The sequence below is a fragment of the Lactuca sativa genome, chromosome 7 (assembly GCF_002870075.4).
Source record: "Lactuca sativa cultivar Salinas chromosome 7, Lsat_Salinas_v11, whole genome shotgun sequence".
Taxonomy (NCBI): domain Eukaryota; kingdom Viridiplantae; phylum Streptophyta; class Magnoliopsida; order Asterales; family Asteraceae; genus Lactuca; species Lactuca sativa.
In genome coordinates, this window is record NC_056629.2 from 80,369,954 (window position 1) to 80,385,074 (window position 15,121).

Below are 15,121 nucleotides of genomic sequence, written 5' to 3' on the forward strand. Positions count from 1 at the left end.
TGATTTCATTCACGGAATTGGATGCCTTATATTGGCAATTACACGTTTGGAAGGTACACACTTATAGGAGTAATGCTATTAACTATAGATAGAAGATATTCTAGGTATTACAACTTTACATATAGGACAATTAACTGTACAATTGAAATGGGCTATGTGTAGATGGGTCTATTGGGCTCGATATATATATATATATATATATATATATATATATATATATATATATATATATATATATATATATATATATATATATTAAATTTAGGTGGATTTCATAAAGAATGTAAAGAAGATAAAATAGCTACCTGGAATTTGTCTTTTCTAGTTTATTGTTTTTTCCATGTTCAAAGTTCTTAATAATCTCTGAAATTTTTGTTAGACTTCCGGCATTAGATGAAGTCATCATGCTAAGTGCATTTTCGAGTGAAGATAAATTCTACAAAAAATCAACACAATAAAAACATATTCTTAGTGAGTGGTAGCTTATTAAATACATAATACATAAAATATGTTCTAAAAGCTACACTCTTTCGTAATGGGGATAATCGAGATCCCAAATTACTAAATGAGTACTTATATTGTCTGGTTAAAAATATCATGATGTGGATTCAATTACCTTTGAAAGTATAAAATGTGTTGCAAGACCACACTTAACCATTTCAATCCCATTCAATCGTACCCCAGTGAGTGCTACATATTCACCTATGGATTCCAACAAAAATTTTAGAATGGATAGAAAGACGGATATCAGATTGTAGAGAATCTAAGAGGGAAGAAATTACCAAAATGACCTGGAAGTCGTGATAAGAAATTAGATGAACCAACATCTGGAACAGACCCTATTGATGCTTCAGGCATTGCGAATATTGTGTTTTCTGTCACGATTCTAAATGTTGCATTCATAGATAATCCAGCTCCGCCTCCCATCACGATTCCATCTAGAAGTACAATCTGTTGTTTAATGGACAATAAGTAATACAATATTCAGTGTGTTTAAAAAAGCTACGTTGTGTTTATTGAAGCCTTCAAGTTTTGTGTGCAATATCCTAAATGTTTGGATACAGATTTCGTAGCAATATATTATCAAATGAATTTACTTAAACGTAAATGCAGCATCTTAAAAGCGTCACATCCCACTTAGGGTTGCATGGTTTGGGAAAAAAAATATGATGAAAGTTCGAGCAAACTAACCAATGGTTTCTTGTATGTCCCAAGTAAGTAGTTTAGAGTGTATTGTTTCCGAAAGAAGTTAGCACCAAAACTCCAATGCCCTTGCCAAATCAAACAGAATGATATTAACTTTAGCACTACACATTTGTATCTTCTCAAAAATCTAAAAGTTTCCACCAGATTTACCATTTAGAATTTTAGATCATCGCATAAACTCTTTCCTCAAAAACACATTCTATAATTATATTAGCAAAACTAAAGGGAATGATATTTTTTTGGTAAGTATGATGGTTTCCATTGATTATTATTACAATCATCAAAGAGAATATATATATATATATATATATATATATATATATATATATATATATATATATATATATATATATATATATATATATAGCACCATCAAACATACCATAAATCAAAATACTGTTTTTTTTTATGAAAAGGAGAGAACATGATTTTCATAATAGAGGATGGACATTTTCTTTGCGACAAAACAAGAAGCAAAAATGAAATTTTAGAGATTTTATTGTAACTCAAACAGTACCTGCACTTGTGAGCATCATAAGAGATGTAATATCCCCACCAGAGCAAAATGCTCTTCCATTTCCCTATCAAGTAAGCTTATTAAAAATCACAAAAATACTTACGAAGGTGGTATATGTGTATTCTGTGAACAATCTATAAGTTTATTACCATATATGCAGTAATGGACACATATAAAAAAATCCTTCCCCAATCTCGAAACATAATTGCATCAATAAAAAATCATTTAGATTATCAACAAAGAAATTGTGAAAATGATTTGTTAAAAAAAATCTAAACATAAAGTAAGATTGTAGTTATAAAAATGAAATACAAAAAATCATGTAATACAAAGTAAAAGAAAAATAAAGTTGTAAATCAAAATGTGAATTAAAAAGAAAAAAAAAACTGTACAAAATGAAGTTGTGAAAAACAAATTATAAAATTACAATGGAAAAAATAAATTGAGAGAGAGAGAGAGAGAGAGAGAGAGAGAGAGAGAGAGAGAGAGAGAGAGAGAGAGAGAGAGAGAGAGAGAGAGAGAGAGAGAGAGAGAGAGAGAGAGAGAGAGAGAGACTTTAGTTTAGATTTGATAGGAGGTTGGGTGGGATATAGATGTATCTTATTAACTTTTTTTAATTTAAATTCTTAAATAAATAATAGAAAATAAAAAAGTTGGAAAATTGACCTTGTTAAGATAATTAACTTTTTTGTTTGTTTGTATCTTTATAACTATTATTTTAATTATTTTTTTTGTACATATCTAAATAACGAACTTGTTGGAAGTGTTCATATAAGACCATTATGATCGGCTGTTACATGTTACATTCGGTCATAATGGTCATATGTGGACACTTTCAATAATTTTATTACCTAGATGTGTACAAATAAAATTACTCAACTATAAACAAAACGAAAAAAAGTAATTACACCAATAAGTCGATTTTAATTATTATTATTAAGGTGGTCGATCATAAGGTTTGTAATATTAATATATTCTATTAAATTTCCTTAAAAATATATTTATGACCGTTTATGAGCATTTAACGTGGTCACGGCATGTTAAGAGCTATTTTTGTAACATAATTATCATATATATATATATATATATATATATATATATATATATATATATATATATATATATATATATATATATAGGTTATAATGTGGATGAACAATTATTGTGCGGACATGTGGACAACGTTATTCTATGAGAATTAGTAAAAGAATAAGTTGTTTAGTAATGTGAATACGTTCAATCTTACAAAAATATCGTCATTTTCATGCATTCCCACTAATTTTTATTCATTTTTGGTCTCATATATCGTTTTTCACTCATTTTCATTCTGATAGAATACGACTCAATAAACATTCTGACAACATTCTGACAGAATGAGAAAAATAATAAAAAGTCTATAATAACTTTATAGACAATTTAATTAGTGAGAATGTGTGTTAATTACAATAGTTATGTAAGATTGAACGTATTTATATTATCAAACAACATATTTTCTTTGTTATTCTCATACAATAGCGTTGTCCACACGTCCGCAGAATAGATGTCAATCCACATTTGAACCTAGCTATATATATATATATATATATATATATATATATATATATATATATATATATATATATGTGTGTGTGTGTGTGTGTGTGTGTATGTTTGTGTGTGTGTGTGTGGGGGGCGGGGGGTTAAGTTCAAATGACGGCAATAAATAAATTGAGAGCGTGAGAACACTACTTTTATGTTATTATTCAGCTCTGAATTTAATTTGTGTTATATAGTCGTAATTATAATGTGAATATTAAACATATAAGTATTCATATATTCATTGTATGTTATTATTCTCGCTTTATTTGTTATACTCATTTGAACCATCATATATATATTTATATATATATATATATATATATATATATATATGAGAAGAGCAATGTTATCGATATAGATAAAAGTTACTTTTATTTTTTGTATTTTAAATTCCTACACTATATGGAGCAAACTTCATTGAAGATTGTGTTCTTCTTCATGTTATTAGTCTCCATCCCAGGTACTTTTAGTCTCTAGTAAATTTTAAGTTTTATATTTAGTATCTTAAACAATAAAATTTTATAAAACAACAATGTGTTTTTTTTTATGTCAAATCTAAAGTTTTTTTTTTATAAAAGTAGTACATTTTAAAAAAGATATTTACCAAGATGGTATGGTTTTATAAATATTTACCACTTAGGTTAAGTTTTATACCAAATTAAACTTAGAAGGTGAAATAAAAAAAAATAAAAGAAATTAACTTATCAGAGTAATTACATTTTCGTTTTATTAATATTTGGGTAACTATTTTTTTTACACATCTAAGTAACGAACTTGATGAAAGTGTTCAAATATGATCATTATGACCGGATGTAATCTGCTACAGCCGACCATAATGGTTATATGTGAATACTTCCAAAAAGTTTGTTAATGTGTACAGAAAATAAGTTACCCACATGTGAACAAAACAAAAATAATAATTAAGTCAATTTCTATAAAAAGTTATAATAATTATGTTATAGTTATTATCGTTATTGTTGGCAAAGACTAAGATGTAATAAAACCAAATTACAAAGGCCTTTTGAGTTTAAAAATATAACTAAAATCGATATATATCATTTTTTTTATGCAAAAAATGATATAGAGTTAGACATGATTTTAATGATTATTATAGGAAATTTACTAATAATTTTAATAAAGTGATTCTTATATAATATTTTTTTTATATATATAATTGTTTATGTTTAAGAAAATTATACAATTTATATACTGTACAACCATTTAAAATATAAATCGATGTATATAATAAAAGAATGTACATATCAATTACTTTCTGTGTTGTTTTAACTAGCTACTTATTAATAAGTTTTTATTAGTTGTTTAACAAAATATAGCAATAAAATTGATTGAGATTTGTTATATTATCTTATTTTATAATAAATTGAAATATTAGTTTAAATCTTTAATTCATATGCTAAAGATAGACTAACTATAGGCAAGAGACATATTTAGCTTTATTGGTATTATTGACATAATGATTGTAGTTTCTTTATATGTATTTTATTGATGTTAGAGAGATTATGTTTGTGATTTTAATGTCGTGGAGCATTTTGTGTAATTAAAAATAATACGTGAGTTAATGGGCTTATAATTTCTACTCTATATTATATGTTTGGTAGTTGTGGAGTGCATCCATATATAAGTCGGTACGATAAATGACGGAGTTCAAGGGGGTCGTGCCCCCTTACAGGGTCCTAGGGGCAGCGCCCCAAAATGTCTTCGGAAATTTGAATTAGTTATATAATGGAAAATCCAAGTGTTTCTGTGTTTCTCTCTCTTCTATAAAAAAAACTCAAAATTCATCTGACAATTTGGCTTATGTGTGACATCCACATTTTCACGTCCAGAAAAGACCGATTTGTTTATGCTTATTTAAAAATCAGAGTATCCTTTTTGAAGAATAATATTGCAGAATTTATTCCCAGAAAACATGATATTGGTATTATCAAAGTTCCGAAGAAATTTATTTTATTTATATTAAAACATTGGGATGTCATCGTCAATACAGAAACATAAGCATAACGAAATATTACAAGCCTTACAATAGTTAAACTAGTGGCCTAATACTCCTTGAATCTCTCAGCAAAATGTATCTTTCATGTAGCCCCCTGTGATACAACAAACTAAGTGAGTCGGATTAGGAAACCTGGTGAGTACATAGGGATTTCAATCCCACAATGTGATAATAATGTATATCTTAAACCTGCAAATCCATCTATTCATTAACACAGATATATCATATCTCTAAAACAATTTACCCCATCCCGTCGATTCCCATGTATAGATCCTATACAACAATCTTACATGATCTAGCCTAAAGGATCAATATGAACAACAAACTGAAGACGTTGCTTCGGAAATTCCCTGGTAGCAAACGAGGATCAATAAATACATCCAATGAGGGGAATGGAACAAGTTTCACCACGAACCTCTGTTCGTAAAAACAACCAGACATTTAAGTCAGGGGTGGTTATCTAGATAACTATGACTAGCAGTGGTCTGACACCGTGAGGTATTTTACCCCCAGACTCACCCTATCCAGCAATACAACATGAAACTTTCCCTAGCAGTGGTCTGACACTATGAGATATTTTACCCCCAGACTCAACCTATTCGGTAATACAACATCAGACATACCTGATAATGGTCTATTACTGACACTCTCTATTAGGTAGTCTACGAAGTTCCCTCAATTACTTCGTGAAAGGAAACGTTGACACATTAAGCTCGTCCGATCACTTCATAAAAGAAACGATGACTCCAAAGCTCTTCAAAATAAAAACTATGGGGAAATACTAATAAAGTACTCCTGTATGCTCCCGTACCCCGACACACAATAGTGTAAAAAAGACTTTGTACATGATAATACTTCTGGCACATTATAGTACTCTGATATTAGTAGGACTCGTACACTAGAACATAATAATACCCCGGCACAAGCAGCACCTAAGACACAGAGCTTTGAAAAAGACTTGGTACTTAGAAAGTACTTTTGTACGTAGGACATAATCCACCGATAATCAATCTCCTCAAACACAATTTCTATTCTCTATTCCGATCACACACGTACCCTTAATAAGATACTACCCAATATTCAAACTTAATTGAACTAAGCATCTCTTTTAAGTCTTATTTCATCACTAAGCAAGCCTATAATGTTTATAATCAACTTTCAATACTAATTCTGTTACAACAACACTACCTTAATTTAGTGTAATATTTTATACAGAGGATTAAGTATTAACATACATTAATCTTCTCATTTATAATACTTCTATTATTATTATCATGTAAATGCATCTCAACACATATAGAATCATGTCTGGTTCGCATAGCGTATATCATATATATATATATATATATATATATATATATATATATATATATATATATAACACATATTTCTAGATAATAAGAATATAACTAACATATAAACTTTCAACATATATTTAACACTTTTATTAATACTTGTATTAAAATTATCTTCATGAAAAGGACTATGCACTCACTTGTTAGAGTGACGCTTGAAATTTGAACAGCACTTCGCTTCTAGCAATTGTCTTTTCCTTTAACGTAACCTAGCATTATTATCGCTAAGTTTTAGTCTAATATTTATTACGGCTAATTATTAGTCTAGATTCATTATTAACTCAAAGTCTACTTGCATGATCTATCAAGTAAGGAACAACCAGGTAGGATCATATCGAAGGTAGGGTCCGTTTGGTATACGAAGTATACTGTTTGGAAATCTCCCTTTAAACACATCACTAAATCACATACTATACATCATCCCCGTAAGTAGATCAATCAGTATAATGACTTGAAATCACTGATAAATCTTGTTTATAGGTTCATAATAATGATAATGAACTTAAACATAAGTTATACTTAAAGTAGGGTAAGCATAACTCACTTACAAAGAAGTTTAGCTAGGAGTCGATCTCTGCAGGGGCAGAACTTCTGATCCAAAAGCTCTTCTTCTAGGAGCCTTCTGGCACTTCGGGACTTCCACTCTAACACTTGGGAAGTGCTAGGGAATGGAAGGGACTAAGGAGGGCATTTGAGAGAGAAATAATAGGAAATATGAGAGAGAAATAATGGGAAATATGAGAGAAAAATGGAAGATTTGCGCCCTTATTTATAGGTTGGAAGCTCGGAGTACGTGGGGTGTAACTTCAGAGTACGTTGGGCGTATGCAGTACAGGTTTCGCAATCCGGTGCGAAGTCGTGGAGAGAAAGGAAGGGTTCAGATCTTGCCACGTGTCAGCCTCGCATCATAATCCCATAACTTAATTAACTTCTAAATTCCGTAACTTTCGCATACGAGCTCCGTTTTTGACGCTCTTTACATCCACGCGTAGGTAGCGACGGGATCTACAACTTTCCTTTAGACTTCGTCGACTAATTTTGACTTTATTTTTAAAGTTATATTTTAACATGCTTAGACGGTTAAAGTCCGTTAAAAATTCATAAATTTGTCATCCGACGTCCGCTTTCGATTGCCTTTATATCATTGAGCTCCTATTAACGAGATCTTCGATTCTTATATAGGTTGTGTCAGCTAAAAATTGATCGATCTAAAACTCGATTTTCGGGTTGCATACTACTATTCTAAATTTTATAAAAATCATACCTTACTCAAACGAAGTCAGATTTGGATGTTCTCTATATGTACGCTCTCGGTTTAACATATACTACGAATTTCATTTAGATCACTAAGGCTTAAAAGTAGTTTATCAAAAATTCACTTTTCACATTATTCGGAGTCGTGCCGGTTTAGTCGTGAAACTTCGACGGGTCATAACTTCTTCGATATAAGTCAGATTTCAGTGTTCTTTATATGTACGGAATCCTTGTGACATATACTATAACTTTGGTTAAGATTATTTACTCTAAATAGTCTTCTATCAAAACATCATTTTTTTAACTTTTATTATCTCTAAATTGTCTAGCCCGAATCTGCGAGTGTTAAATTATGTTTCTCTGCCTAGATTCATAAGTGTCCTGTTGGATTATCCTTGACTTGATTTCCTATAACCTAAGCATAGGGTGGAAATATCAATTCGAAAAGTGACCTTATGCGATCTATTAGGAATCCGGTTCTCTACCACAACCATTTTCGATACTCTAATAGATTATTCGTAAAAATTTAGAAGTCTTTAATCTTAATTTTTATAAGTAGATCTTGTGTTGATCCTCCGTATGAATATGGGGCTATGAATTATGTTATGAAGTCAACAAAAATGAATTTTTATAACTACATTTCTAAAGAGTGTTTCTCGATGAGCCACTACCTCAAGAGGTTTATTTTTTGTCATTTTTTTGGAAAAGGAACTTCCTAACGAGGTTTTCGGTCCATATTCGCGCACCGACTAAGACTTCATTGCGAACATGAGACTATGCCTCATACCCTAGAGTCACTACAAGCGAATCTACGTAGCCACAGGGGCTAAGTAGTGCCAAGATGATTATTATTTTTTTTGTCATTTTATATAGACATAATGATATTTTTCATATCAAAAATAATTTTTATTTCATTCCACATATATAAATAAAGATAAAACAACAAATGATAAAATCTAAAATATATAAAGTGTGAACTTTCTTTGACTTGTAATCAAATATTGTTTTGGTTGCAAAGGATAAGTATTTAACTCGATAGAGTTAATCAAAGATTATTTGGCAATGTGAATACGCTCAACTTCATATTACTATTGGCATGATCACACATTCTCACTGATTAAATCGTCTATAAGGGTATTGTAGACTTTCTTTTATGATTCCCATTCTGTCAGAATGTTGTCAGAATGTGTTATTCATAATCGTATTTTCTAACAATGAAAATGAGTGAAAAATGATATATGAGAACAAAAATGAATAAGAATTAGTGGGAATGAATGATAATGACGATAGTTGTGTAAGGTTGAACATATTCACATTATCAAACAACATATTCTCTTAGTCATTCTCACAGAATAGCATTGTCCACAAAATAGGTGTTCATCTACATTTGAACCAATATATATATATATATATATATATATATATATATATATATATATATATATATTCCCCATTATCATCTGAATCTAAATTTTGAAAAAAATTCATCTTTGTGGATTTAAAAAGTATAAAAATAATAAGGTTTATGTGTGAAAGTGGTATATTATATATATATATATATATATATATATATATATATATATATATATATATATATATATATATAATATACCACTTTCACACATAAACCTTATTATTTTTGTACTTTTTAAATCCACAAAGATGAATTTTTTTCAAAATTTAGATTCAGATGATAATGGGGAGTTTATGACAACATTCTTTAATTTTGTTCAAAATATTGTCAATGAAGATTGTACGAATGCTAGTAATATAAGAACTTTGATCAACCGAGATCGTCAAGCTGCACATGAATTTTTTGGTACGTGATTATTTTGTTGATAATTGTCTTTATGGTGATGAAGTATTGGAACATCATTTTCATGTTAGTAGGGAAATATTTTTACATATTAGTAAATTTTTAGAGTTATGATATGAATTTTTCCAACAAAGACCAGATGCTAGATGTAGAATGGGTTTTAGTGCTATATAGAAATGTATGGTTGCACTTAGGTACTTAGGATATGGAATAGCCTATGATGCATCAGACGAGTATTTGAAAATATCAGAATAGACGGCAATTGAGTGTGTAGATTATTTTTGTTCATGTGTTCATGAAGTTTTTCACAAAGAATATTTGCACAAAACTACTTCACGTGATATTGACATATTGTATTGGGCACATGAAGCGAGACATGGTTTACCATGATTAATCAGTAACCTTGATTATACACATTGGATATGGGAAAAACGTCTAAATGCCTAGCACGGTCAATATACCATAGGTGATATAGGTGAATCAACTATGATAATGGAAGTTGTTACATCTAGGGATTTATTGATTTGGCATGCGTACTTTAGGGTTGTACGGTCTAGTAATGATCAGAATGTTATTGGTTGGTCCCTAATTTTTAAAGATATATGGACCGTGTGAGCACTTGATATGTCCTTCACGGTGAACAAACATGATTATAAACACGATTACTACCTTTGCGATGAAGGCATATGCAGTATCTCAATCTGAAAAGGCAAAGATGTTCACAAAAGCAACTGAAATTCAAATGTTGAAACGTGTAGTGAAACTCCAAGAACGACTCTGAAATAATGAAAGATTATAGAAAATAATGTATGCATGTACTTTAATGCATAATATGATGGTTGAATATGACAGATAGAGCGATTTGCATGTTTAAGATTTGCATGTACAACGAGAACGACATAGTTAACTCAGATCAACAATTCATTCCAGCTTGTATTGAATTTTTAACAAGAGTAATTGAAATTCAAAATGTTGAAACATGACAATATCCTCAAGAAGTCCTAGAGGAACACCTATACCAAAACAACATGAACGAACAATAATAACATCTTTGATTTATATTTATTTATGTAACTTTTTTTTATGTAATTTTAAGATTATTATTTGAATGTTTGGTACTTTTCTTTTCTAGGTTTTTTATTTTAGTTGCTTAAGTTTTGGTGTTTTTTAAATTTATGTAATGTAATGTTTTTATTTTAGATAAAAATCTAGAATTTTAATTACATTTTTATTTATTTTTAATTAAACATATTATGTATCGTGATGGGTATACCAATCTAATGTAGCGGTATGAGATGGCACCCCACCAAATATGTCTTACGGTAACCATACCAGGTAGCCATCTATGGTTGTAAAAATTCCACTTTCTTACTTATAACTCGTTATATTTTCTTACCGTTAACATCAAGAACTTGATTGTTGGATCATTTTCATACACTTCAAACATCTTTAATAATTGAACAATCTGAAGAAAAAAAAGTAGAGGTGTTACTCCTTATATGTGCATGCTCCATATATATGAATACATTATCAAACACTTAGAGAATATAAACGTACAACTTGGTAGTTAAGGCAATTTAGTTTATTTGGCCTGTTTATTATCACCTTCTTCCCATTGGATATATCTATGGACGCAACCTGTCAAAAAACCAAAGAATTATGGTTTATTGTGGTTCATGAACATAACAATAGTTTTCAATAATTGTTAGTATTTATAAATGTAAATTTTCCAAAAAAGTTCTTCTTAGGATCTCATTTATTGTTATCATACAAAAATTGAACAGAGAATTCATAAAGTTTAACTTATATAAAAAAACAAATATGTATCAGGTTGTGGAATTTAAGCTTATGATAAAGAGTATACAATATACTCTTATAAAGGTTATCGTTGTTACACTTTCCTCCTAATAGAGACACAATACTTTAAAATAATTTTTAGTATTTATAAAACTAAATTTTCCAAAAAAAAAAGTTCTTATCACGATCTCATTTACTATTATCATATAAAAATTGAACATGTTGTGAGAATTCATAAAGTTTAACTTATATAAGAAAAATGAATATGTATCAGGCTATGGAATTTAAGCTTATGATAATGAGTATACAATATACTCCTATAAATGTTATCGTTGTTACACTTTCCTCCTAATAGAGACACAACTACCTCCAAATATTTGTTGCTAGTAACTCAAACTCCAATATTAGATTATGTTTTAGTCAATTCAACGCACCTAAATACTTGGAGGTAATAGAGATACAATTACCTCCGATGGATGACTTGTGATGACATCATCATTTATATCCTTATACCTTTCTGGATTATCCTCCCACCATGAGAAAGACTCGACCTCGAGCCTGTTTCATGATCATGATTGCCTACAAACAGGGATAAATCTACAACATGAAGGATCATCCTCCCATATTGAGAAAGACTCAACCTCAAGCCTGCTTCATGATCACAATTTCCTACATACCGAAATAAATCAACAACATGAAGGATGGTCGAAATATTATAGTAGCGATAGTTGGATCGTATATGCATCGTCATTAATCTTTCAATACTCACCAAGGACCACATGTCCTTTGGAAAATAGATCGACACAATATCACACTCCCTTGTAAAGAATCGTTCTTTTGATGTTTGTTTACTCGATTATGATACTACTCATTTTGTCACATAATCCGGGCAGGTACTTATTGGTGCTGTTGGAAATAGTGTGCGAAAAACAGTAAATTAACGATGATCGATGTTATTTGTATTTGTGTATATATATATATATATATATATATATATATATATATATATAAAGTTACACTAAAGATCATTAAAATAGAATAAATAAATAATAATATTAGTATATAAATAATGAAATAATAGTTGTTTATTGTGTATTGGTCAAAAAAATAATAAATGGTTTATTTATTATAAGATTAAATAAAAATGTTTAAATTAATTGAAATGCTAAGGATAATTAATTATGGAATTAATTATTCATAGATTTGGGCTTAATATACTTATAAGGTAAGTTTAAGTGTAATGGAATTCCACCATATAAAAATTTAATGGAGTTTTTGGGTTATAACTAATAAGACAAGAAAAAAATACTTAAAACTCTAAAAGCTCCTATTTACCCTTACTTGTTAGAGACGACAAAAACGCATATCCCTTCCCTTTAGTTTGTTGAATTTAAGCAATGAGCAAGGAAGGTTGGAGGTGATCTTATTGGTGGTGTAACAGATGTCTATTTATGCTTTGTATGGTTCAATGGTAAACATTACCTAGATATGGTGGTTGTTCTCCAACATATGTAAATTGAGGTGGTAACTCTTAAAATCCCAGTTAGTTATCTTTTAAATAGACCAAGGTTATTTGGGAACAAAAGTATTCAACTATTCTTTTGCTTTTGTTGCTATGATTATTAAATTGTTGTTGATCATCAATCCCCAATAGATGTAGCTCTTTAATCTACATAGACTATTTGAACCTTTAATAATTAAAAAGATTGAGAATGGTAATTGGTGTTAGTTAAGTAGGGTAAACAGATCACAACCACACTATCAAAAACATACATATTTGTGTCGTGCAGTTGGTGAATCGTTATATGTGAACTCAGCTTGGGTAAACGTGAGGCGCCACTTTTTCCGAGGTTTCCAACTAGACTTCCTAATAGGTTTCCTAGACTTTGATTTACTGCTTTGGTTTGGCTTTCTGTTTGTGAATTGTTGCAGTTTTGAATCTACAAATTTGCAAAGGGTACACCATAAGTGACTTACAAACAAAGCATCCTTGGGTCTCATTCCTATATGATGATACCTATTGTGCAAAAAATTATTGAGAAAATGGTCGCCCATGAAATTGGTCAAGTAACTCATAAAATCAAGGAAGGAGAAAAACGTAATTGTTATTTTATACCGATCAACTATGAGTAGAAAATGCCCCGGGTTTTGCTACCAACAAGGAAAGTATGATGCAAAGTCTCATGTGGTATATATCTCATCAAAGGTAATTTAGGTGGAAATCCTTCAAGCAACATGTCAATAAATTCACCCAATAAAGGATAGATTAGGGGATATAATGATTGACTAGAGTTTTTCTTGGCTTCATGATCATGTGTGAGGATATAAGGGTGTAACACCCTGCTTCAGGTTATTTCTTAATTCAGGGTTGTGGACCAAAATTCAATCATATAAAGGCTTTGGGATTTGAGGAAGTAAAGTTTAAACCTTGTTGAAGGTTGATAATGTTGGTTGTAAGATCTAAGCCCTTAATTTGTGTGCTAGAACCAAATGGTAGAAAAGGAAAGTTATATGTCGGGCTTCTAGCATGGATTAGGGTTTTAGTTCGACATATGTTAAGCCAAAAGTATCTATATAGAATTATGGGGCTCTTCAATACCTTTCTGTGTGTATAAAGAATGCTGAAAACGAAGAAGTTATGGTTGTTTGAAATTAAACTTGAAGATGAGGGTTTTGCCCTACGCAAGGCGTAAGGCAGCTACGCATGGCGTAGTGGCTAATGGAGAAACGCGTTTTTAATGAGCTATGCATGGCGTAACTCAAGTTACATAAGGCATAACTACGATTGACAAAAAAAAAACTTGATTCTAAGGTTTTGAGCCATGTTTAAGGATTATAACTTCATTGGATCCCTCCCATGTAACGCCCGGGTTTCAGGGCTAAGCATATTTGTCAATGTAATAGTCTATTTCAACTATTGTAACTCTTTTTGAAGTAATAAAGATGAAATATCTGAGTATTATGTGAATTATGTGTAATTATGTGCTTATTATTTAATTATAAATGTATAATAAATAAAAGATAAAAATAAGCATCAAAATTAAAGTGTGAGATAAGCCCGATATCTTTATATAAAGTTTTAGTGGTCGACACAAGGATTCTGGAGATATAAAGAACGCCGAAATCCGAGTTATAACGAAGAAGTTATGACCCGTCGAAGTTTCGCGACAAAACCGGCACGATACCGGGAAGGGTAAATAGTGAATTTACGATAGAGCGAGATTTAGCCTTAGCGATCTAAACGAAAGTCGTAGAATATGTTAAACTAAGAACATCGATAAAAAGAACGCCCAAATCTGACTTCGTATGAAGAAGTTATGATTTTTCGAAGTTTCGGATTAGCAGTGTACAGCCCGAAATTCGAATATTAGATCGAGTGATTTTTAGCAACATGACCTAAATGAGAATCGAAGATCTCGTTAAGAGTAGCGTAACGAGAAAAAGATGAGTGAAAACGGACGTCGGATGAAGAAGTTATGAGGATTTAACGAACCAATCATGTCCCGCCTGTTAATAATATAAAATTTAAAATTGAGTCAAAATTAGTCGACGGAGTCTAAACAAAAGTTGTAGATTACGTTCCC

The 15,121-nt window shown here is 30.3% G+C and overlaps 1 protein-coding gene across 10 annotated transcripts in view; it reads right to left on the bottom strand.

Annotated features, from left to right (window-relative positions):
* LOC111914013 (probable 3-hydroxyisobutyryl-CoA hydrolase 2) overlaps window positions 1-15,121 on the bottom strand; it is a 55,558-nt gene that overhangs the window by 29,226 nt on the left and 11,211 nt on the right. For 2 of the 10 annotated variants that reach the window (XM_023909752.3, XM_042896609.2), the window contains exons 2-8: window positions 11,298-11,378; window positions 11,137-11,205; window positions 1,724-1,787; window positions 1,192-1,271; window positions 783-951; window positions 617-702; window positions 306-436 (exon numbers count right to left, since the gene is read on the bottom strand). In XM_023909752.3, coding sequence (XP_023765520.1) covers window positions 306-436; window positions 617-702; window positions 783-951; window positions 1,192-1,271; window positions 1,724-1,787; window positions 11,137-11,205; window positions 11,298-11,378 — 680 coding nt within the window. Of the gene's footprint in view, window positions 1-305; window positions 437-616; window positions 703-782; window positions 952-1,191; window positions 1,272-1,723; window positions 1,788-5,343; window positions 5,425-11,136; window positions 11,206-11,297; window positions 11,379-12,004; window positions 12,207-15,121 lie in introns of all 10 variants that reach the window. The other 8 variants (XM_023909761.3, XM_023909762.3, XM_023909763.3 and 5 more) reach the window with 8 other exon arrangements.